At 39.8% G+C, this 26,404-nt stretch overlaps 1 protein-coding gene across 18 annotated transcripts in view; it reads left to right on the top strand.

Moving 5' to 3' along the window:
- TOX (thymocyte selection associated high mobility group box) overlaps positions 1–26,404 on the top strand; it is a 348,499-nt gene that overhangs the window by 308,953 nt on the left and 13,142 nt on the right. For all 18 annotated transcript variants that reach the window (XR_009759373.1, XM_061599530.1, XM_061599521.1 and 15 more), the window contains 2 exons: positions 15,973–16,053; positions 25,288–25,674. Coding sequence is in view for 17 of the 18 variants with exons in the window: in XM_061599530.1 (XP_061455514.1) it covers positions 15,973–16,053; positions 25,288–25,674 (468 nt within the window). In the remaining variant the exon portion in view is untranslated. The remainder of the gene's footprint in view (positions 1–15,972; positions 16,054–25,287; positions 25,675–26,404) is intronic.

Genomic DNA, 26,404 nt, shown 5'->3' with positions numbered 1-26,404 from the left:
TTCACAAAAATGAGGGGATTGGTAAAAAGAAAGCTGAAAAACAAAGTCCAGAGGGTCACATCACTCGAAAATGCTTGGAAGTTGTTTAAAAGCACTCTATTAGAAGCTCAACTGGAGTGCATACCGCAGATCAGAAAAGGTACCGCCAGGGCCAAGAAGATGCCAGCATGGTTAACGAGCAAAGTCAAGGAAGCTCTTAGAGGCAAAAAGTCTTCCTTCAGAAAATGGAAGTCTTGTCCGAATGAAGAAAATAAAAAAGAACACAAACTCTGGCAAAAGAAATGCAAGAAGACAATAAGGGATGCTAAAAAAGAATTTGAGGAGCACATTGCTAAGAACATAAAAACCAACAACAAAAAAATCTATAAATACATTCAAAGCAGGAGACCATCTAGGGAGACAATTGGACCCTTGGATGATAAGGGAGTCAAAGGTGTACTAAAGAACGATAAGGAGATTGCAGAGAAGCTAAATGAATTCTTTGCATCTGTCTTCACAGTGAAAGATATAGGGCAGATCCCTGAACCTGAACTAACATTTGCAGGAAGGGATTCTGAGGAACTAAGACAAATAGTGGTAACGAGAGAGGAAGTTCTAAGCTTAATGGACAATATAAAAACTGACAAATCACCGGGCCCGGATGGCATCCACCCGAGAGTTCTCAAAGAACTCAAAGGTGAAATTGCTGATCTGCTAACTAAAATATGTAACTTGTCCCTCGGGTCCTCCTCCGTGCCTGAGGACTGGAAAGTGGCAAATGTAACGCCAATCTTCAAAAAGGGATCCAGAGGGGATCCCGGAAATTACAGGCCAGTTAGCTTAACTTCTGTCCCTGGAAAACTGGTAGAAAGTATTATTAAAGCTAGATTAACTTAGCACATAGAAGAACAAGCCTTGCTGAAGCAGAGCCAGCATGGCTTCTGCAAGGGAAAGTCCTGTCTCAGTAACCTATTAGAATTCTTTCAGAGTGTCAACAAGCATATAGATAGAGGTGATCCAGTGGACATAGTGTACTTAGACTTTCAAAAAGCGTTTGACAAGGTACCTCACCAAAGGCTTCTGAGGAAGCTTAGCAGTCATGGAATAAGAGGAGAGGTCCTCTTGTGGATAAGGAATTGGTTAAGAAGCAGAAAGCAGAGAGTAGGAATAAACGGACAGTTCTCCCAATGGAGGGCTGTAGAAAGTGGAGTCCCTCAAGGATTGGTATTGGGACCTGTACTTTTCAACTTGTTCATTAATGACCTAGAATTAGGAGTGAGCAGTGAAGTGGCCAAGTTTGCTGACGACACTAAATTGTTCAGGGTTGTTAAAACAAAAAGGGATTGCGAAGAGCTCCAAAAAGACCTCTCCAAACTGAGTGAATGGGCGGAAAAATGGCAAATGCAATTCAATATAAACAAGTGTAAAATTATGCATATTGGAGCAAAAAATCTGAATTTCACATATACGCTCATGGGGTCTGAACTGGCGGTGACCGACCAGGAGAGAGACCTCGGGGTTGTAGTGGACAGCACGATGAAAATGTCGACCCAGTGTGCGGCAGCTGTGAAAAAGGCAAATTCCATGCTAGCGATAATTAGGAAAGGTATTGAAAATAAAACAGCCGATATCATAATGCCGTTGTATAAATCTATGGTGCGGCTGCATTTGGAATACTGTGTACAGTTCTGGTCTCCTCATCTCAAAAAGGATATTATAGAGTTGGAAAAGGTTCAGAAGAGGGCAACCAGAATGATCAAGGGGATGGAGCGACTCCCTTACGAGGAAAGGTTGCAGCATTTGGGGCTTTTTAGTTTAGAGAAAAGGCGGGTCAGAGGAGACATGATAGAAGTGTATAAAATTATGCATGGCATTGAGAAAGTGGATAGAGAAAAGTTCTTCTCCCTCTCTCATAATACTAGAACTCGTGGACATTCAAAGAAGCTGAATGTTGGAAGATTCAGGACAGACAAAAGGAAGTACTTCTTTACTCAGCGCATAGTTAAACTATGGAATTTGCTCCCACAAGATGCAGTAATGGCCACCAGCTTGGATGGCTTTAAAAGAAGATTAGACAAATTCATGGAGGACAGGGCTATCAATGGCTACTAGCCATGATGGCTGTGCTCTGCCACCCTAGTCAGAGGCAGCATGCTTCTGAAAACCAGTTGCCGGAAGCCTCAGGAGGGGAGAGTGTTCTTGCACTCGGGTCCTGCTTGCGGGCTTCCCCCAGGCACCTGGTTGGCCACTGTGAGAACAGGATGCTGGACTAGATGGGCCACTGGCCTGATCCAGCAGGCTCTTCTTATGTTCTTATGTTCTTATAGAACATAAGTATAGTTAATATATTGAAATTGTTTTTCCATAAAAACAGCTTTTTCACAAGATGCTTATGGTTTCTCTATGATATCTTTGTTGAGAATTTGGCACTAAAGTCTTTGTTGTCAAACATAATGAACATCAACATACTAGCTTTCAGTTCATATTGTATGGCAATAGTGATACAGTGGCGGAAAGCTAGTTTTAAATCAGTTCTACAATCCACAAGATTAACTGTGGTCCATGGTGGATTGTGACTTGATACAGCCAAGATAGTAATGACAGTTTACATTGCACCTTTTCTGTTTGCATGAATGAGTAAAGAACTTTGCATAAAATGACATCTCTCTCATAATAGTTGCATCATAAAGGTGACGATCTGCCATAAGAGTGCAATTATTCTAGAAGCACTAGTGTAATGTCTCATTACATTACTGTAATGCTTCTAAAGCTTGGTGTTGAATGCTTGAACCTTGTATGCTTGGAGTTGTTTTTGATTTGGAACTTTGATATGCTAACAAAGCAGTTTTTCTGCCTCTAGGCTCTAATACGTCACCATATGTTTTATACCCTGTGGTCCAGGAATGTTTTGAGCCACAAAACTAACCCTGGATTTCTATTAAAAGTACTATATCTAGAGATAGCATGATAGCATGTTTCAATATCCAGTACCATGTAATGTGCATGGTTTCTGTTTTTGTGGGGGTTTTATGGTGCAAAGCACATCTACTCTAGAATGAAAACATAGAAATTGTTATCTGTCTTAGAGAGCTTGCCAAACTCTCTTAATCTGAATGTAGAATTAGAGGTTACAAGTAAAATATTGTTTTCTTTGATGACTTAAGCACAGTTTCTGTATTTAGGAAACCCACAAGTCATGCTGTTGCCTGAGTAGGGACCAAATTGGCCTATTGAATTTCTGTGTTGAGTAGATCTGTGGAAAATTCAGCTCTTTGTTGAGATTTTTATGCAATTCCAAATCAAACATTATCAGGTTTATTACTCAACCCATATGTAAGGCACCACCACTGATTCCACTTTTAGCTGCTTCACCAACTGCAGTAAATGTGGGTTTATTACACAAATGAAATATTATTTCTCCTGACATATTTACCCTGAACATCTGTTCACTTTTTTTGAAAGTTTGTGGCAGCTTTATTTTCCATGAGAGTCCTAGTGATGTCACATTGAGAAGAGCCCTGCCTTTGTATTCCATTTTCTCCAGGCCCTGATTCTTGGGTGCACCATAATTAGAGTAAAATTTTCAGTCCTGATTGTGGTGTGTGAGGGGGTGAAATGTTTTCAGCAGAGGGTTGCAACTGGAGAGGTCATGGTTAATCCTTCCTTTCACAAATGCACCCCCAATAATGCCTCCTCTCTCCTTGAAAAAGCCTTCCATTAGCTCCAGTAAAGCTATTGCTGCAGGCGGTGCTCTTCCTAGAGATTACATCTGAGGAAGCACTTTCTTTCACATCAAATTGGTGGTGGGTGGGAGCGCCATGTGTGTGTGAGAGAGAGAGAGAGGGGGAAAGAGAGAGTGATTGTGGTGTTATGGTTGCAGTGCATGTGGCTATGGTGTGTGTGACCATTTATCAAATATGCAATCAGGCCCCAAAGGTTACCAACCCCTGTTCTAAGATAGCAAGGTTTAGCCAAGACATAGAATATAGATGTGAGGTCCCAATTACTAAGGATAGGGATGAGAAACCTGTGGCCCTCTTAACAGGCAAGCATTCTTCTTTCTATCCTTATCATTTGGCTTAAATTGTTGCAGTAAAAGAGATTTGTTAAAAGAATCAGCAGTAAAGAATCCCTGGGTGAGTTATAACTTTTCTCTTTTATACACGGAATTAAGGAGGAAGGAAATCGAAATAGCTTATCTTTGTTTTTATTGCAAAAAGCTGGCCTGGAATTGAGAATTATAAAGATACAAACAGATGAGAGATATCTAATCTGAGGAGAAAAATTTTGATTTATATGAACTTTTGAGTATTATATGTCTGGGACTATTTTTTCTGGTCTACTTCATTTTGACGAATCTGCTTGTTCTTTATGCCACTAACTATTTGGATGCTGTGAACTAAATTTGTTTTGCATTCTTGGACACATAAGAGATAAGGCAGTTTGTGCTGTCTACATTATGATGTCATCAGGTTTGGAATATTAACTCCTTTGTTGCTGAAAAAAGAAATAAATTTCTCTTTGCTTGGGAATAGTGCTATATTGGAAATTGAAGGGGTTTTTTTTCTTGTTGGTTTTAAAAATGACAATTAAGAAAGTGGCTGAGACCCTGGAAGTAAATATGTTTCAGAAAATAATGGATGAGATTGAGATAACGAAACAAGAACTTAGACATGGCAAACAAGAGATGAAAATTGAATTTGGCAAAATGAAGCAGGAGCTGAAAGAAATAGGGGATTTTATGAGAGAGGAGGTTGATGAGATCAAACATATAACTAGACAAGCAATAGAAGAAGAAAGAAAAATTAAAGGGAAGATGCAAGTCCTGGAGATTGGAACAGATATATCAAATGTGGAACTGGAAAAAGATTTGGAGTTTATGGACCTTAGAGATAAAGATTACTGTTTGGAAGTCAGCGTTGTCCCTGAAGAAATTGATGAAGATATCAGAGATAAAGCTATCAATGTTTCAAAAAAAATTCTGGACTGGAATGATGTGATGGAGCTTGAAATAGAGAAAATTTATAGAATTAATTACAGATATGTGACAATGGAAAAACTCTCAAGAGATGTGCTAGTGCATTTCGTAAAAAAGAGGAACAGAGATATGACTTTACAACAACATTTCAGTAACACATTCAGAATTGATGGCAAGGAAATATTTGTGAGGAAGGAAATTCCCATCAGACTCTTACTATATGACTATGACTATGACAGCAAGATTATTATGGATGCAAGGATGGAAGATGGAAGATGGAATTAACTGATAATGGAAGAATGGCTATTGAAATTACTGGACCTAGCAGACTTGATGAGATGGATTAATCGACATGTTTATTTGGAGAAAAATCGATGGATATATTTCTCAAGGACTGGAAACCTCTCTTTGACTTTTTGCGGAAAGAATAAAGTGATGTTAATGAGATTTGATGATTAATTAAGATAACTACTGGAGGAAAGTGATTTTGTAATATATTAAGAGACAGGTTGGTTATATATTATAGACCTATAACTGATCTGCGACAAATCAGAAGTCAACATTTTATTTTATTGTATTAGTTATTAATTTTGTTTTGTTTTGTTTTGTTTTTTGAAACTTTGAATAAAAAAATTAATGAAAAAAAAAAAAGAAACCTGTGGCCCTCCAGGTATTGCTGGTCTACCACTCCCATCATCCCTGACCATTGACCATATTGGCTTGGGCTGATGGGGGTTAAGAATCCACCAAAAGCTAGAGAGACACAGGTTCTACCTCCCTGATATACAGTATTGGCCCAAAGTGACATAATGATATTCCAGCCATCCAGGCAGTGGGACAAAAATTACTCAGGGGACCTTTTAGGCCTTCCAAAAAGCTTGAATAGTTGTAGTAAAGAGCTGTAGTCTTCTTGGAAAGACAACATATTTTCCTTCATGTTCCGAAAGGATTTCACACACACACACGTGCCCACACACACACATGCGCGTGCACACACACACACAAAGAGTGGCTGGTAACCTTGGATTTGCCCCCTACTACTACTTATACCATGCGGAATGGCTAGGAGCTACTTTTTATGTCAGCTAAAAGCAGAACATCTACCTAACACCCAAAAAGAAGCAGCACAAATGACTTACACATTCTCTTTCTTGCTTCTGGTAATATGATAAGCAAATACAGGATAATATTTGAGCTCCATGTGTGGATAAAACTCCCAATGGGGAAGACAGAAGAGGCCCCCACTTGCACAGTAAAAAAGCAAAGAGGGAAGCACCCAAAAACAGTCCAGCCAAGAAGAAGACCCTCAAGATGCCAAACCAGCAAACAACAGAGTAGAATTCTTAAAACAATAATTCCGTTTGTTATACTGATGAGAAACCAGCTTGTTATTTGCATAAGATTGCCCTTGACAAAGGGTTGTACCAACACCTGAAACGTGTTGGGCTGCAATAAAAATTTGTCATATTCTCTACTCTCTGCTTTTTGCTGGTTTGGCACCTTGAGGGTCTTCCTCTTCTTGGCTGGACTCCCATTTGCACAGTACCATGCAAGAATGACAAAAGAATGCTCAGGTCAACTGGAACATTGTTCAATCTCTGCCACTCGATAAAGTAAAAATCCACCCTTAGTTGCTTATGCTATTGGTATTTGCTTTACTAAGTTATTCATTGCCCTAACATCAGCATGAAATATCTTTCTCACATGATCTGTTCAGCTTTGAAACACCATAATCTGGATGATATGCCCTATTCTGTTTAAATGTGGAGGAACCAGGTTTAGCACAAGTTTTTCCAACATATACCCCCCCTCCAAAGGGGGAAGGATAGTATGGCAGACTGTAGGAGACTGTAGCTGCCTGGTCCCCTTTCAGCACTATGAAACTGGCAGAGAAGTGCAGCTGAGACATAAAAAGGGAGCCGAGCTGGAAAACAGGAGGACTGCATAGGTTAGAGTAGGCTCAGAACTTCAGGTGGTGGCAATAAGATGTGAGTAGCAATAAGTGTTTGGGCATCCCTTAACTAGTTGTTCCTTCCAATCCCCAAGTTTTATGACACTAGTGGGGCATGGTAGTATTTTGTGACTCTAAAAGTGGAAGTAGGCATGCTCACATTGATTAATTATAGCTGAGAATGTATCTCTAACCTGAAGTTCTCTAAACTTTTTTCTACAATTTATGCCTAAAGCGCTGTAATATTTGGCATCTGCAGAAAGAATATCAGTGGAACACACTGTATCTCATAAGTATTTTATGTGCCGCCAAACATGCAGTTGCCACCCATCTCGTCTCCGTAGCTGCCTGCAGTCCATGGGGCATGTTAAGGCTGGTGCAAAAGATGACGATTCTGACTTTGGCTGTTAATACACTGCATTCTCACTCAGAGAAGGACCTTGCATTCCAGTCAATATTGGTTGTACCTACCTACCATTTGATGGGCCTATAAAATCAACCAGGTCCCACTCACAGCTCAGACATTACGCCATAAACACTTTGGCTCATCTTTCATGACTCATTCCACAATATTACAGTTCTTACCCCACTGTAGCAAATGGCCCCAGAAGGCCTAAACACAGTTGATTGCACTGCTGTATAAATGGATAACCACAGGAAGAACTGTGCTGCAGAAGGGGAGGTGTTTGGGGAAGAATATAGAGTAAATTGATTTAAATTGGGGCTATGTGAATAATGATTTAAACCACCAAAAAAAATTTATTTTAGATCAGTGATTTAAACTTTCTGATTCATGTATTTCCTCAGCAAGTAACAGCTAACTGATTGTTACACCAGTTAAAACATAGTTTGTATCTGAATAGAGCCTATTCAGAACATAACTCATGTTATGAATATGCAGAGTAACTCAGCATTCTGAGCTGCGTGTGCCAGTGTGTGTATTTACCTAAGAAGCAGGCTTTTACCCTGCATTTAAATCACTGAGACTTAAGACTTAGTAAAATAAGAAAAAGCTACTTTATTTATAGAAATACATAATAGATAGGAAAGGCATACCTAGTTGTAACTAGCTAAGTTGGAGGCACAACACCCAGACTTGGGTATTGCCCTCATGGCTCAGGAGAAAGAGCAAAGACAAAGATGTCTCCTCTCTTCTCGGAGAGTGGAAAAAGAAGACAAAGGAAGGAAGGGCAGATAACTTTCCCTGAGCATATCAGTTTACAACGGAAGGAAGTCAGGTAGAGAACAGTACAGGTAAAGGTAGGCAAGCCTAGCCAGCTGGAGGACCCTAACTCTATCTTCTTTCTGGAATAGAAACAAAAGAACCCAAAGAGCAGTTGCACTTCAACAACCCAAAACTTCAACAACCCAAAACTTCTAAGCACCCATTTCTAATTTCTAACATGCATTTTTCTCTACAGATACTGGGTTTGATCCAGGCTAACTTAGTTGAAATCAGTGAGACAAGTCTTAATTCCCATTTTAACTGGATCTAAGTTCAACTAACTTAGCATGGATCCTATTTGCTTAAAGACAGGAGCTCAGTTATGAAATTAAGGGTTTGCTTGGCTTGCACAGACTGTACACATGCAAGGACACTAAAGATCTAACTAATGCAACACTGAGAAACGACAGACTGTATATCTGTGACAGTGGACAGCTCATAGTTAATTTGCTTCCAGAAGATGAGGTAATAGCCACCAACTTAAATGCCTCTAAAAGGGGGTTAGGCAAATTCATGGACGATAATGCTATCAATAGCTAATAGGCATGACTCCAGCATTAGAGGTGGTATGCCTCTGAACATCAGTTTCTGGGGAACAGCAGTGGCAGAGTGATATTGAACTCATGTCCTGCTGCTGGGCTTCGCATAGACATCTGGTTGGCCATTGTGGGAAACCGGATGCTGGACTAGATAAGCCTTTGGTCTGATCCAGCACGGCTCTTCTCATGTCTTTTGTGTTTCATTAATGGTTACAATACACGGGTGAAACAAAGTGGAGATAGTTTGTGGAATCTTAATTTCTAATATAGGGTTTGAAAAGACTCCTGACACCTAATTATTTTTCTTCTTCTTCAACTCAAAACCACCTGGAAGTGCATCCAAAACTGAAAACCGCATAATTAATAGCTCCTTATTGTAAATGCTGCATCTGCAGCAACAAAAATAAACCACGGTGCAGTAAAGTGTGAGTTTTCACATAATATTTGAGTCTTGGGGCTCGAGCCTACAGTGTGTCTGCAAGATTGTTCTGCTTTAGTCATATTTCCCTGTCATAGGATCAGTTGCTGTATTTAACCTGTAAGACTAATGCTAGTTTCTTTGCACCACAATCTTAAAAGAAAAATAGAAGATGCTTAGAAATGTTTAGTACCTAAGACTGTTTATAACTGGATGGGGAGAAAAGGTGTGATGTCTGTATGATCATGCTTGCACACAATCATGCTTGCACACAAAGCGCTATAGAAATACCATGAAAGGAGGAATGCCAGGAATAAATCTCTGTGATCTTTTATTCTTAATGGGCTGTATTTTTGTTTTGAAAATGAAATAACAAAATTATGCAGATGTATTCAAACAGAGAGTGCAATTTGCATTCTTGCCTGTTCTTTCAGGTCAGGCAAATTTAATTTTAGCTGTTGGGGAGGGGAAAAACCTGTCAGCTAAAGGGTGTTTCATTTCCTTGAAACAAACAATACGCTTTAGCAATAACCACAAACAATCAACTGAGAAGTACAACTTGTTATAAATCCTTTCGAGAAAAAAATGAGCTCAGCTTTGTATCAGAAGAAATTGCAAAAGAATGCACGCATGCCATTGCACAGCTAGAGCCAATCTATTATTTTTATTCCTCTCTCGATATTTACAGCTTTAGTATCCTAGGATGCCTGTTTCTCCATTATAATCTTATGTTTCCCTGGGATGCAAAATCTTTAATCCTTTTAAGCAACCTCTGGGTTTTCCCAGCAGAGATCAGAGGGACCTGCATGCTCTTGAAAGCACAGCTTTGGTGGAATAAAATAAAGCACATTTCCTAAGAATAATGTGGCACAACTTGACAGAATGTTTACAGTTTGGAAATCAGCTTGCGAGTGTGTTTGTGCATTTATGTGCATGCCAGATTAAAAGAATACGGAATAAAGATATCAAATGAGATCACTTTAAACTTTCAGGAAGTGTGCCTTACTCTAAAACATGAGTGGGGAACACTATAGTTTATTATTTATTTTATTGTATTTAAAATATTTCTATCCTGCCCTTCTATCCTACAGTAGGGCACTCAGGGCAGCTCACAATAAAATCATACACAATAAAACCACAAAATAAATTAGATAAAAATACATAGGGGTGGTGATATTACAAGGGGCTAAAGAATTAAAACTAAAAAGGGGGAAATAAAATCAGTTATTCCCAAAGGCTCTTTGGAAGAAAATGGTTTTCAGAAGTCTCGGAAAACTATCAGGGAGAGAGCAGAGCAGGCGCCTTGGGGTAGGATATTCCAAAGCTTGAGGACCATGACTGAAAAAGCTCTCTCCTGCGTATAGTCTTTGTGGAGACAGTAGCTACAGTGATAGTGGAACTTGTGTCTGTGTGTGTGAGAGAGAGAGAGCTTTTCTTCCAGATCACTTGTTCGGACACTAAAAATGTACTCTCCAAAAAGCCACCTATCTGAGCCATTATGAAGTTCCCAGACTTGTAAATCCATGTAGTGCTGGCCGTGAGCCTGCCTTACACATACTACATCATGGTCCTTGGGCAGTGGTGCTACAGGTAGAATCAAAGACACCTAACCTTTATGCAGTTGGAGTCTATGTGCTTTGCTGGGGTGTTATTTGTTATTTTAAAAATTAACAAATTGACTCTTCCTACAAAATTCAGTTACTGGCAATAACTATTTAGAGAATATTGAGGTGTGTAGGAAGCATGGCTGGAATCAAAATCTTGCAAAGTATTAATAGGTAGGTTTTTATATCTGCCCCATACTGTGTAGAAATACCTGAATGGCTTTATTTCCAGTAACAGTTAGAAATAAGCAGAATAACCTCTCTTCCTTCAAATCTTTTGTCAAAGTCCATCTTTCCCACATTGTCCTGGCCTGTTCCTTTCTCATTCTCAGCTGAAGTAAAGTACATGTAACTGCATTTGCCCATGCCCTTCCCTCTCTATGCCTTGGTCTTGTACCATCTTTCTGTTGTTTACACCATTATCTATCTTAGAGTGTAAGCTTCTTCGGGGTAGGGAGCTATTTTTTCTCTATGTAACTCTGTTCACTGGAGGTAATGTATAAATTGTAATATTAATAGAAGTATTTAATAATAATAATAATAATAATAATATGCTCTATATCTGATGTTCAAAATGGCACCATCCACACAAGAGGGAAATGTCAGGAAGCTCAGGGAACCACCATCATATACAGAAATACAAAATAAAAATCTACTGTGGGATAAGTCTGGGCTAGGCAAGAACAGCCAATAAGGACTGAACATGATGTTTGGCCATGGAATGGTAACTGTCTATTGGGTGAGAAAAACAGGAAATGGATGGCAGGAGGAATTGAATTGAGTATGGTGGAGGAGGACATGGCTGGCTGAATGAATGATCAGGAGCACTGCACACTGCAACATTTTGTTGTAGGTCCCACTTGTTAATGAATAATGCCAATATGAAAATCAACCAGGGAATAGCCATGACTAAGTTCCAGCATAAATTGGCATAGATAACTTCAGTATTGTGATTTGCAAGCTTGTAATTAAATTGCAGATGTTACTGATCCCAACATTAGCTGCTTCTATAGCTACCTTTACGATAGCTATACAATAGGTGGCTTATGATGCCAAATAACTATCATAGATCAACTGACATAGCTTCCTTATTACACAAATGCAATACCCGCTCTGTGGAGGCAAGCACCTCAGGTGATAATCTTTCCACTTTCTAATCAGCATCTCAAACTGACCGTGCAAATTGTTCCTTAGGGCAGCTAGTTCTGTTCTGACTTGATCTTTTTGACAGTTGAATTAAGAAGGTACAAAGACATGCTGAACTTTATTCCCTTGTTGCTTGTGCAAGTCACTGGCTTGCATTCAGACCAAGCTCACCACATGTTTGTCACACTGAAATCAAAAGACTTCAGTAATAAATCTGTCCCAGGGATTTCAGTGGGACTAACATGTAGCTAAATGTGGTCTGGATCTTACTCATTAATTAAGGTCAGCCCAACAGAGGTTCTTATGATATGGCCACTTCATAGAAATTGCTGGAAATGCTTCACTCTGGCAGGTCATATGTGAAAGTCTTGCCCCAACTGCATGGAGCCTTCCTATACCAGTGCCAGCCGCTGCAAGGAATTTGTGGCATGAGAACAGGCACACTCCATGTGATCAAAGTGAACCGCAAGTCAGTCTACATGGCCCTTGATTGTTGCAGCCACTACATAGAGCCACTGCCATGCACAAAACATTTCTAGGAACTTCTGCATGATGGTGATCATAACATAACAACTGAGCTTGAGCGGAAGAACGAATCATTCTAATCATGCTTCTAATGTAATTCACTAATAGGCAAAAAAAAAACACCTTGCAGTTTAAGAACGTACGTATAGCCAACAGATATTTCTAGCAAACATTTAAAAGCAGGGAAATTGAGCAACTATAGGGGAGTAGGAGACTTGACCACCTCTCTGAGATATTGTACTGCCCTATGAATTTGTCAAAATGCAAACACAATTTGGGTTGGTCTTTCATAGTCCAATCCACTTCCTGTGTAGCTTGGAAGAATATGGTAACATATGCCTCTGAGCATATGGTGAGTGGCGGCAACACTTGCAGTCAGAAATGCATCTGCAAAGGTAATTACCTTTTTTGTATGTCTGTTAGTGTTCTTCTTACTTTGCTTCTTTCCTGTGTTACTACTGTTTATACAGCGAGTCTAACCTAGAAAATCATATTTCTCTCATTATTCATCCTAGAAAACGTGTGTCAAATTTATTTTTCTTAATTTCAGAGGCCTTTTATTGGTCAATGTCATATGATGGTGAAGACAGTCATTTCTGTTTCAATTTGGAGGTTATGTTCTATTTCTATTTTGGGTGCATTAACAGTTGAATCTGAAACTGCAGTTTGATGTAAAATCAGACTGATTACAGTATGGTGCTACTTAGGCCAAGAATCTAGCTTTTTGAAAAAACCAAGTTGGCCTGCCCAATATGCATTAAACATTAAGCATTAAACATGCTTAAACTACTCCACTTAAAGGGTGGGCATGATCAACTAAAAACATAGAGAACACCTGGAAATTTGCTAGAATATATTTCACCTTCCACTGTTTTGTCTTGTGCAAACTGAGACACTCCTTATGTCCATTAGATACTATTTTGCAGAATAGTCAGTGCCATTATTCCACAATTATTTCTGGAGGCTTTTTGTGCATGTAAATTATGTGAAGTGTTGCTGTACTTCACATACTCACAGAAACTGAAGCAAAAGAAAATGATGTATTATAGGAAACTTCACTAAAATTGCAAAGTAAATCAAACATATTTAAAGTGACTATATGAACTATGTGAACTATCTTAATATTATTGCTTCCTCCCTGCTAAAACAAGATCAGCACAGCACATGTCTTGTTTCTGTTATTTGGGCTGATTAGAGGTGTTGCCACCACTCACCATATGGTCAGAGGCATATGTTACCAAATTTTTCCAAGCTATACAGGAAATGGATTGGACTGTGAAAGACCAACCCAAATTGTGTTTGTGTTTTGACATATTTGTAGGACAGTACAACATCTCAGAGAGGTCAGTTCTCCTGATCCCCTGATGCATTCACCCCTGATGCATTCCCACTGTCCCTGCTTTTTAAAGTTTTAAACATAGAAATATCTGTTGGCTATAGGTATGTTCTTAAACTGCAAAGTTTTTTTTAGCCGATTAGTGAACTTCTCTGATTTTTAATCTGGAAGGTAAACTGTGAAAGTTTGCTGAGAATGGATTGCTTATTGTTCAATGGGATTTATTCCCCTGCAATCATGCTTAGTATAGGTGAAAGTGACCATGGGGGAGGGGAAGAGGAGAAAGGGCAGGGATAGGGTAGGAGGAGGGAGGGGAGGAGAAAGGTCCAAGGGAAGGAGGGAGAAGGGAGCAGGCAAGAGGGGGAGGGAAGGAGGAGGGCAGGTTTGATCATTTGCATGATTATTGAGTTCAGTGGGATTTACTCCTGTGCAGTCATGCTTAGAACTGACCATAGGGAAGGAGAAGGAGAAAAGGGAGGGAGGGGTGGAGTGGGCAGGGGAGGGAGGAGGAGGGGCAGGGGAGAAAGAAGGAAGGAGAGGAGGAGAGGGGAAAGGGGAAAGGGAAGGAGGGAGAAACGGGGAAAGAGAAGGGAAGGGGAGTGTAAAGGCAGGGCTGATAATTTGCATGCTTATTGATTTGCTCGAATGCAGTCATGCTGAGGGTGGGTAAAACTATGGAGGCGTAGGGGGAGGGGAGAGGAGAGGAAAGGAGAGGGATAGGATTGTAAAGGAGGGGAAAGGGCAAGAGGGGTAAAGGAAGGGGGAGGGAAGAGGGAAGGGAAAGGAGGAGGTGAGGGCAGGTATGATCATTTGCATGCTTTTTGAGTTCAATGGGATTTGCTCCTGTGCAATCATGCTTAGGATGGGTGAAATTGACCTGGGGGAAGGGTAGGAAGGGGAGATAGGGGAGAGGGGAAGAGATTAGGTGGGTGGGCACGGGGCAAAGCCGTTACCTTTCTAAAAGGAAAACATTGTGAACAATGTCATTGTCTTTTCAGGGTTTCCCTCACCTTTTTATTCTACAGCAGGCACATGTAGTCTCCCACCCAAATTTAAACCAAAGCTGTCATTAGCCACATCCACACCAGACTTTATTCCACTTTAAACAGTCATTTTATTTATTTATTAGATTTATATCCCACCCTTCCTTCCAGTAGGAGCCCATGGTGGCATGGCTTCCCCCAAAGAATCCTGGGACGTCTAGTTTGTGTAGGGTTCTGAGAGTTGCTAGGAGATGCCCTTACTGAGCTACAATCCCCAGAAGAGGGGCTGACTGTTAATCCACTCTGGACACTGGAGCTCTGTCAGGGGAATAGAAGTCTGCTAACAACTCTGTGCACCTTTCACAAACTATACTTCCCTGGATTCTTTGTGGGGAGCCATGACTGTTTAAAGTGGAATAAATATCTGGTGTGGGTGTGGCCACCTGATTAGCCAAGCCAAACAGCGGTGAGTCTGGCTTTTAGAACACTGATGTTGGTTCTTACTGAGCACGCCTGCACGATCATAGACTCCAGTGTTAAATTTCTTAAATTAATTAAAAATCAGCAAGGCATTTTTTTTAACCTTTAAACTGCAGAAGTTTAAGGTCAGAGTATGGGGCAAGGTCAGTAATAGGATTACAGGTACTCTGTTAACATGGCTGATTGTTAATTAATTTGAATTAAGAGAACACTGACGGAAAAAAGTTCAACAAGGTTCTGGATTTTTTTCTCTTGTTTTACACTTTGAACTCTCGATTCTCTCTGAATGTTTTGTGTATCGCCATGAAAACTTAAAAGGTTGTTAAGCTAGCGTTTCTGAGTTCAGGACTATAAGTTATGCAAGGTTTTGTTTTTAAATGAGTTTGTGGAAATTAGCAGAATGGCATGGGGGTATTTTCCATTTAACATTGCGGAATGCGAAAAATCCATGCTGGCTGTGGTATACAGCCACTCTCATGGCTGTATAATAAAGATTCTAAATATAGTAGCTTTGATCAAATACACTTTTAAAAAAAGTAATCCAGTAATTAATTTTTTAGTTGGATCACTGTGTTTTTGTCATGTACATAGCATTAAGCTTTACTCTGTGAAGCATTACTTGCACATTTCGCCTGCTATTTTGTTCACTTACTTAACGAAAAAAGGTTATAAAGTAAGAAATATGAAGAGGATAGGGAAGAAAAATGTAAGTTTGCTGCTGCTGTGTAAAGTATTGCAGAGTTTTATATTTTACTTTAAAAGCAAAACAGGCCTAGTTGCTGATTTGCCACTCTGCCTTGTTTTTCAGGTATATAAAAAGAAAACTGAAGCTGCTAAGAAGGAATATCTGAAGCAGTTAGCTGCATACAGAGCAAGCCTTGTATCCAAGGTAACATGTTTTAATTTTTTTTTTAGTCACCCTGATAACTTACTTTTAAGGGCTGTGTGTAAACCTAAATAAATAAATAGACCTTGGATGGATTGTAGCTGTTCCAGCCAATTCTCTTGTTTGTTTGTTTGTTTGTTTGTTTGTTTGTTTGTTTGTTTGTTTGTTTGGCTCTGTACTATGTATCACCATTATTCCTACTTCTCTTAAGTTTTTAAGTTAATTCTGTGGGTTGCTGCTTAATACAAGCAGCTGATTGTTATGCTAGATGGTAAGTCCTATCCCTTTTCATCCTGGCATTTCCACAGGTTGGCAGCATGAGCAGTACCACAAACGAAAGACTAAATAGTCACTATTAAGAAATCTATGTCTACCAATGGAAAGATGCACCATTATCACTAACTGGCTGTTCTGATTCTCAGTAGTTTGCATTATCTGTACAACATGTTCATCACTGTGATTGATTGATTGATTGATTGCATTTATATACCGCCCCATAGCCAAAGCTCTCTGGGTGGTTTACAACAATTAAAAACATTGAAAACAAATACACAAATTTAAAAAAAACACATTTTTAAAAAGCAAATTAAAAACACATGCTAAAATGCCTGGGAGAAGAGGAAAGTCTTGACCTGGCGCCGAAAAGATAACAGTGTTGGCGCCAGATTGTCAGGGAGATCATTCCATAATTTGGGGGTCACCACTGAGAAGGCACTCTCCCTTGTTGCCAGACTCCGAACTTCCCTTGGAGTAGGCACCCGGAGGAGGGCCTTTGATGTTGAGCATAGTGTACAGGTGTGTTCGTGTCGGGAGAGGCGTTGCATCAGGTATTGTGGTCCCAAGCCGTGTAAGGCATTATAGGTTAAAACCAGCACCTTGAATTGAGCTCAGAAACATTCAGGCAGCCAATGCAAGCTGGCCAGAATTGGTTTTATATGTTCGGACTGTCTGGTCCCAATTACCAATCTGGCCGCTGCATTTTGTACAAGCGGCAGTTTCCGAACCAACTTCAAAGGCAGCACCACATAGAACACATTGCAGTAATCTAACTTGGAGGTTACCAGAGCATGGACAACTGAAGCCAGGTTATCTCGATAGGGGCATAGGTGGGCCACCAACCAAAGTTGATAGAAGGCACTCTGTGCCACCGAGGCTACCTGAGCCTCAAGCGACAGAGATGGTTCTAGGAGAACCCCCAAGCTATGAATCTGCTTCTTCAGGGGAAGTGGAACCCCATCCAGGACAAGTTGGACATCCGCCATCCTGTCAGAAGAACCACCTACTAACCGAATCTCAGTCTTGTCTGGATTGAGCCTCAGTTTATAGCCGTCATCCAGTCCATTGTCGCAGCCAGGCACCGGTTCAGCACATTGACAGCCTCACCTGAAGAAGATGAAAAGGAGAAACAGAGCTGTGTGTCATCAGCATACTGATGGCAACGCACTCCAAAACTCTGGATGACCGCACCCAACGGTTTCATGTAGATGTTGAACAGCATGGGGGACAGAACTGACCCTTGCGGAACCCCATATTGGAGAATCTAGGGTGTCAAGCAATGTTCCCCAAGCACCACCTTCTGGAGCCAACCTGCCAAGTAGGAGTGGAACCACCGCCATGCAGTCCCTCCCACTCCCAACTCAGCCAGTCTTCCCAGAAGGATACCATGGTTGATGGTATCAAAAGTGGCTGAGAGATCAGGGAGAATCAACAGAGTCACACTCTCCCTGCCTCTCTCCTGACAGAGGTCATCATACAGGGCGACCAAAACCAGGCCTGAAACCCGACTGAAATGGATCCAGATAATCAGTCTCATCCAAGAGTGTCTGGAACTGGCCTGCAACCAGCTATTGCAGCTGTTATGTTTTGATGTATGCTCTTGTAGGAGACAAATTGGGTAGTTAGACCGAATGCAATCTCTATAGCCAACTAGAACTCTGAATATTGATTAACTAATGATCTCATTGGTCTCACATTGGGTGAAACCTAATTGTATGAATGATCTCATTAATAATGGTGTGTTCTTTGCATGAGTGTGTAAAGCAGAATGCTATAGGTTTGGATGCTGAGTGCCTTGTGCTAATGGAAAGCTACTTTTGCTCAAGTAAGTTTTCTTCCCCTCCTCCCAATTTTCACCAATTTCATTGCAGCCCTCTGTGCCATATCCAACACTGTTCCAGAAGGTCCACCAACCTTCAGGAGTAGGTTTTCAGGGGTATAGTAGGCTGCATATTGAAGGAGGTGTGGGAAATTCCTGTTGTACAAGAGGGGTTCTGCTTCTACTTCTTTTGCAAACATTATGTATGTATGTTGTCCTTTATCCAGGTTTACATCTTCCTGCAATATTGGGATAATGTGTACTTGTGATGTAACATTTGTGTAGCTGTCACTGCAGCCCATCATAAGCACCCATCTGCTGGTCTAGCAATTCTTAACAGCATGTTTGAAAATCGTATGTATTCAGGTACAGTGGCTTGGAATGAGCACTGAAAGAGTATAAAAATTGATATTTCCATACTCTAGATTTAATTTTTTGTTAAGATTACTGATAGCCAAAAGGTGACCACTGTTCACTTGGAACTGATGATACAAATGTACATTAGTCTCCATTAAATATATTATAATGTTTACCAGAGTTTTTCTCAAAGCCTATTCCCCACTCCTGTCTTAAATTATTGAAATTAATGGGCTGCAGTCAAGCTGTTTGATGTGTAGGGAAATAAATATATAAAGTAAAAATCACATTACAAAGCATTTATATAATGTTATTCAGATTATGATATATTTATAATACTGACTAAGCTTTTGCATTGCCCTTAGTTGCAACTTTCACTACTTTTGTACGTTGTTTGTATAGCAAATTGTATAGCATTATTTCAAATGGTGTGAATTGCAATTTTGTCATTGAAAAAACAAGCACTTTTATTGCTTAGCATGGCATTTTTTGTTTTGTTGGGCCTGACAACAGATATGCTACTTTACCTGTTGAGTAGATATTTTATGTAGGCAACAGCTTGGGGCGTAAAACTAATCTCAGGTTATTTCAAAGGCATAATGTCCTGTTTAGAGTAAACTGTGCCTTCTTCAACATGCAGTCAAAGATGAAATCAAAGACATAGCATTTAATTCATGAACAATTTAGGCATTATCTTTCAATTTGTGGAGAGCAGCTACATTTGTTAAGGAGTTACTTTGAGAGTGAGATGCAGGATGGTGGGTCAATATTTCAAACCCCATTTTCAAAAAAATTAAAAATTGTTTATTTAAATATTTGCATAATATATATCATTATTATGTATTTAAAAATAGATATATGAGATGATCAGATATATAAATATGTATAAATATCAATCAACAAGTATTTATAAAAGTGTATAGATAGTTGTTTATAACACACTATTGTTATCCCAGTCTACAAAAATATAAAAGTCCTGTTGAAATCCGAAGATATCACTGAACTAATATTTAGACTGCTAAAATATAAATAAATATTGCTATATGTCCCATAATAAAAATATGAATTAATTAGGACTTATTTTATTTATTTATTTATTATTTGATTTATATGCCGCCCTTCCTCCTAGCAGGAGCCCAGGGCGGCAAACAGAAATGCTAAAAACACTTTAAAACATCATAAAAAGACTTTAAAATACATTAAAACAAAACAATGTTAGAAATACTTTTTTAAAAAGCTTTAAAGACATCTTTTTTAAAAAACAGAAAGGGTTACAAACATTAAAGAAAACATATTAAAAGCAATTCTAACACAGACTTGCACTTTGTTATTCCAGTTGTCCCTTTGCCAGAGCTACCCACTTGTCCATGTATTCAATTCTCATATCCCAGGATTGGCACAGATATTTTAAACAATTTAGAAATACTAAACTATATTTGAAAAAGAGAACAATTAAACTGGACGGTTATTTTTTCCAAATTTAGTAACAAGTCTGAAATGTCTCACATTTTGAACCAATAAAGACTTTTTCTTTAAGCTAGTAAAACCTAATTCTGCTTTCAAACAAACATCCTCACTAACTCTGCACTTCCATTGCCTGAGTCGGGTCTTCCTTAGTCTTTCACTTCCCAGCCCCCGGAACTGCCCACTCCCTGCTTTTTATCCAGCTCTGCACTGCTGCTGATGGCCTCCAGCTCTTGAGGAAATCAATAGACCTATTCAGACATCACTTGCTGGGAATGCATTGCAACTCAGAGACACGGATTTGCACACATTTCCTCCTCATGGCAGGGAAGAAGGAACATCCAAGCAGATGAGTATTTTTTTGAAACAATGGGAGATTTTGAGCTCGATGCTGCAGTGGTGGGGAACCTTAGTCCTAGGAGATGGGGCTGAATGTGGCCCTCCAGATCTCTATACTCACCCCTTGGCACTCTGTCTAGGCTACACCTGCCCCAAGCCACAACCTTCATTGAACCTGCTCTGCTCCTTCCTCTAGTGGTTTGTACCTGGCTGGAATGTGTCCTTGAACTGTGATAATGCCTCTTTGCCTGGTTGGAGAGTGATGTTTATCTGACCACACTCAGGTTTCCCACACCGCCAGTGGCATGTGCTCCCAGAAGGTTACCTATGATGAAATGTGGCCCTTGATCTGAAAAATGTTCACCACCCCTGGGGTCCAGCTTGGATGAGATGTTGATTTCTCTCCAAGAATGTGAGCTTGGTGTACCTGAGACTCATTTCTCTCCAGTTTGTAACATCTAGGTTGACTATGTCACTTTGTGAAACATTGCTGTTATTAGCCAACCCCCACTCCTTCAGCTGAGAGCTTTAGAGAATATTAAAACCCTGTTCTCCCTGAAAGTGAGAAAGACAATCATTCCCCCTCAGTAAGTTCCGCTTTTCTTGTGTCTCACTATAATAATGATGCTGCAACATTTTAAATCTTTGCCTTGTTGCCGTTTCAAGTGTGTTGGTTTTCTGTGTGCGAGTGCAATACTACTATATCACATTGTGTGTGGGTGGAATGCATATTCTTACCTATGCACCAAGAATTGAATTCCCTTTATCATTTCCATTTAATTTTGCTCAGTTTACTGGAGAAAATACGTTTTTGTTGCCATCATTACTACAGCTTGACTCGGGCAAATGAAGTCATCATCTTTTTCATTGTATATCATTGCACATAATGAACCAATTTCTGTAATGTGCATATTGACTGATTGGTGGTGATGGTGCATACATCAAAAGGAATACAAATGGTTCTTCACAGGCTCCAGTGACCCCAGAGTGCCTGGAGTAACATTAAACTTATTTTGACTTGTAAACGGAGAAAATGTGACATGGAGGTTATGGAATCAGGGCATATATGCATCTTCCAAGCCTTGTTTTGATATAGTATGGCCTTTTTTCAAAGGAACATTTTATCTTTTCCTGGCATGTTTCACCTTCTACTGGTTATTCATTCAGCTTTTCCCTAAGAGATGAATTATTATTCATATCCATTGGCAAGCCCTTGGGAATTAATTTCTTACTCTTTGTGAGCACATCTAGTTTATAAGCCAGCTCTGATGAAATGACTGTGAGAAAACTGATGTAAATAAACTTTAAAAAAAAAAGTTATATGGAAGTTATTATTGAAAATAGTTCCACTGATTATTCCAAAAAGTCTTTTGAAAATCTTCCTGATTTACTTTGTATTCTAGTCTTAAATTTCTATTGGGTTGATGCCCTGGAATTCGTTGAGTTGATAAGCCTGCTTCCAGGAACGTCTGAGACCTTGCATAGACCTATCTGTAGGACAGGAATGGAAAACCTGTGGCCCTTCAGATGTTGCTAGACTGCAGCTCCTACAGTCCTTGACTATTGGCCATGCTGGCTGGGGTTCATGGGAGTTGGAGTCCAATAACATCTGGAGGGCCACAGGTTCCACATTCCTGTTGTAGGACACAGCTAATCAGTCACCAGCCCCATCATGATCTGGGAAGAGAGCTCTGTAGTAGTCACTCTTTGAATTTCCGCAACAAGTAAACAGTCACAATTAATCTACAGTGGCCAGTGCTTACTAGACAACAAGCAAAAGTGAGCGCTAGACATACTGAAGTATTGAAGAGATTCTTTTTCAGGGCCACAGTTGGATGAGACAGTGATCTGGCAACTGGCTTCTGGATTCAGATTAGGAATGAACAGATCAGCCTATTTCTTTTCCATATCAGTTTTACATGCATTCAATCATGAGTTTGTTATATTCTGTTTTCTCTGGGGAGGTTTTAAAGGCACAGAATCGTATTTAAATTCTATTCATGTTTATATGAACTTTTTTCCCTAAAATATACATTTTGTGTGCATTTCCCCTAAACTATGCATTCTTGTACACATTTTTGGACCAAAACGGCATTACAAAATCAGATTGTTAATTGCATTCTGATCCATGTATAACGTGCAGGAACTGCAAATTAGGTTGTTTCGCTTTATAATGTGGACTGAACAAAAAATCTCTTCCTACATAATTCACTCGTTGCTGTACCTTTAAGGGGCACAGAAAAGGGCTTCCAAGATTATCAGGATCTTGGAGTATTTTCCCTACAAGGAAAAGCTAAAGTGTTTGGATGATTGAAGAGGAACATGGTAGAGGTATATAAGTTCATGCATCCAAAATCTTCTCTTTCTAGAATAGAAAAGAAAAAGATAAATTTTTTGAAAATGATGGGCAGTAGATTCAAGTCACACAAAAAGGGAATATTTCTTCACAAAGTACGTTGTTGTGGATTTTGCTGCTGCAAGATGTAGTCATGGCTTTAAAGGGGGATAAGACCAATTTGCAGAGCATAGGCCTATCAATTGACATTAATATGTCATTAATGACATTAATGGAGCCTCCAAGTGCAAAGGTTGCTTTGAGAGGGCAAAAGGTGGTGCACACCTATTGCTTTCATGCCCTGCTTGTGGGCTTCCCAAAACCATCTGACTTCTATTGGAAAAGTAACCATACATTACAGATGGACATTTTGGTCTGGGTGCAGCAGACTCTTAATATTATTTGACAACTGCCTACTGAAGGATGCGACATTTTGAGGGCTGACTTGTTTTCTACTGGGCCTCATTTGAAATATGGTATTTTTTAAAAACAATTAAATACATTTTTAATGACTATGGATATTTTGAAGTTGAGAGTTGATAGCTTAGAGAACAGCCCCACCCCAGTGAACCTCTAGCAAATGAGCTGCAGGAGCAGGACAGCTTTGTGCATTTATAGATTCCCTGTTGGGGAAAAGGAGTAATTATGCCTGAGTGGAAAAGACAGTGAAAGGCTTGGGTGAAATTGCCTGTGGGGTTTCGTTTTCTTTGTTTAACTTTCTGAACCTTGAACCCAAAGAAGGAACATGGCTATAATTCAGCCTTTGCCAATATGGTGCCCTCTAGATGTTTTAGACTATAACTCTTATCAGCCCCAGCCAGCACAGCCATGCTAGCTGGGGCTGATGGGAGTTGTAGTCCAAAAAACCCCCAGAGGGCACCAGGTTGGTAAAAGTTGCTATAGTTTGATGGAAATGGATTGCCTTCAGTCGATCCTGACTTATGGCGACCCTATGAATAGGGTTTTCATGGTAAGCAGTATTCAGAGGTGGTTTACCGTTGCCTTCCTCTGAGGCTGAGAGGCAGTGACTGGCCCAAGGTCACCCAGTGAGCTTCATGGCTGTGTGGGGATTCGAACCATGGTTTCCCAGGTCGTAGTCCAACACTCTAACCACTACACTAAAAGCCTGTATAGACATTACAGCTCCCTTGAATAAGACCTACACGAAGAGCTTATGTGTGACTGGCTACAGAAAAGCCCTCTAAACACAAGTCTCAGTTCATATTATTTATGAATTTAACAACATTTATATGGGTGTTATTCAGCTAAATCTTTGTGCTAGCGGAATGACTTAAACTAGTACAATGAGATTTCACCCCTTTTCTCTCACCACACATGCCCTGCACCATTCCCAAGTCTGTTCCAAAGGGTTGAGAGAACCCCTAAAACACATGTTAGGATGGTGAGGGGGAGGGGAGGCAGAAAATGTTCCACTGCACAAGGAAAAACTCTTCCGCTGATGAACATTCAACTTAGCGCTAAGTTGAATGCAGCCCATATACAGTACCACTTGATTGTAAATAGAACCTCTAAGCAGTTTACAAATAGTAAACCAGATTGGTTTACGGTATTTTTGGTCAATATTGCATCATCATTCATAATGATGTGATATTTACTGAAAAACAATATTTGTTCCCTTGCTTTTTGTAATAATAACAAACCATGTGCCCCCTCTTTGTGCCCTTGTCCATATTTTGGAGGAGATGCTGATCCAGACACTTCATTTGGTCTTGTCCCACCCCTTGCTCCTATTTGTATCCACCACTTGATACTTCTAAAGGAGCCAGCAGCCATTCTCTCCCCCCGCCCCCAAAGTCTGAAGTAAACAAGGAATCAAATGTAAGGCAACTGTAGAGCTGCACTTTGTTTCTGAGTCAAAACAACAATAAGACTTGTAGGGATTAGGGAAAGTGAATGATGCAAAGGCAAGAGATAACAGGAGGAAGGCTGGTGTAAGGAGTGGGAATGGAGAGAGAGAGAATATCAGGGATGTATTTGTATGTTTTCCACAAGGTAGTAACTACCTCATGCAAGTAAGTGCTACATTGTATCACTGGATATATTCATGACAAGCACATGACTAATGACTGGCTCTGCTTTCAAGGTCATGTGCAGTTGTTTGTTTTGACTTTCCTTTTATGTTCAGGCATAAAGGAAACTGATTTTCTTGGTCTTTTTTTAAAAAAAAGTTTTTTTATTGGAAGGTTTCATAGATTGTGCTATTGTTTGGTTTTTTACACCATCTTGAACTAGATAATGCATCTTAAAATCTGAAATAAATAAATGTTGCCCTAGATTTAGAGAAAGATCAAAGTAAATACAGATAACCATTATAAAATATCTTTTGTTCTGCAGTGTTGATGTCAAAACATTAGAGGCTTCCACTGTTGTGTATTTTATTCTTTTGGAATTGCTGGAGTAGAAGAAGCTAAGAGTCTGTTGCATTCACGTTCCGTTTGCAGACTTCCCATAGGCATCTCTTTAGCTACTGTGAGAACAAAATGGTGGATGAGATGGGCCTTTGGTCTGATCCAGCAGGCTGTTCTTAGGATCTTAGTCAGTGCATGCATTCATTCAGTCTGTCAAACTAACGCACATATCAGCCCTTAAGTATTGTCTGGTGTTTTTGTTTTGTTTTTCTGAACAGAGCTACAATGAACCTGTGGATGTTAAGGTATCCCAGCAACCTCAAATGATGAACGCAAAGCAGTCAGTGTTCCATGGATCTACACAGCCTCATTCGGCATTGTATCTAAGTTCCCATTACCACCAACAAGGAGGAATGAATCCTCACATAACAGCCATACATCCCAATATTCCTAGGAATATAGCACCTAAGCCTAACAACCAAATGCCAGTGACTGTTTCCATAACCAACATGGCTGTCTCACCACCCCCATCCCTTCAGATGAGTCCTCCTCTTCATCCACATCTCAGTATACAACAACACCAGCCACTTACAATGCAGCAGTCCATTGGGAACCAGCTACCGATGCAGGTCCAGTCTGCTTTACATTCACCTACAATGCAACAAGTAAGTCCCATCTAAGTTTTTAATCTCTTAGAATCCTGATAGAATGTTATACTTCATTACTGTTTGTTATGCTTCCTTTTTCTTCATTAGTTCTGAGTTCCACATTTCATACTGTTGTTGCGAATTATGATCCCCCAAAATTAGCTTCTCCCCATGGAGAAAGACCAGATGATTCCTTTGCTTCCTAGCCACATCAAAAGTTCCACTGTGTATACAACCTGGGGGCCAACATGAGCAAGACAGAATGCCAACTGGTTGTTTGTTTGTTTGTTTGCTTATTTCATGTCCTGTCCTTCCTCCCAGAAGGAGCCCGTGGAAGCAAACAAAACACTAAAAACACTCTAAAACATCTTAAAAACAGATTTTAAAATACATTAAAACCAAACATCTTTTAAAAACATATTTTAAGAAAAGTCTTTAAGAAAAGAAACATTAAAAACATCTTTAAAAGCAGTTCCAAAGCAGACCAGGATAAGTTCTCTACTTAAAAGGCTTGTTGAAAGAAAGGTCTTCAGTAGGCACTGAAAAGATAACACAGATCATGCCTGTTTAATATTTAAGGAGAGGGAATTCCAAAGAGTAGATGCTAAACGTCTGCTTCCTATGTTGTGTGGAACAAACCTCCTTATAAGATGGTATCTGCACAGCGCAGTGATCGACTGGGTATATAAGGGGTAAGACAATCTTTCACGTATCTTGGTCCCAAGCTGTATAGGGCTTTGTACATCAA

The sequence above is a fragment of the Rhineura floridana genome, chromosome 1 (assembly GCF_030035675.1).
Source record: "Rhineura floridana isolate rRhiFlo1 chromosome 1, rRhiFlo1.hap2, whole genome shotgun sequence".
NCBI lineage: Eukaryota > Metazoa > Chordata > Lepidosauria > Squamata > Rhineuridae > Rhineura > Rhineura floridana.
The sequence above is the reverse complement of the archived record's forward strand: the minus strand, read 5'-3'. Positions and strand labels throughout refer to the sequence as shown.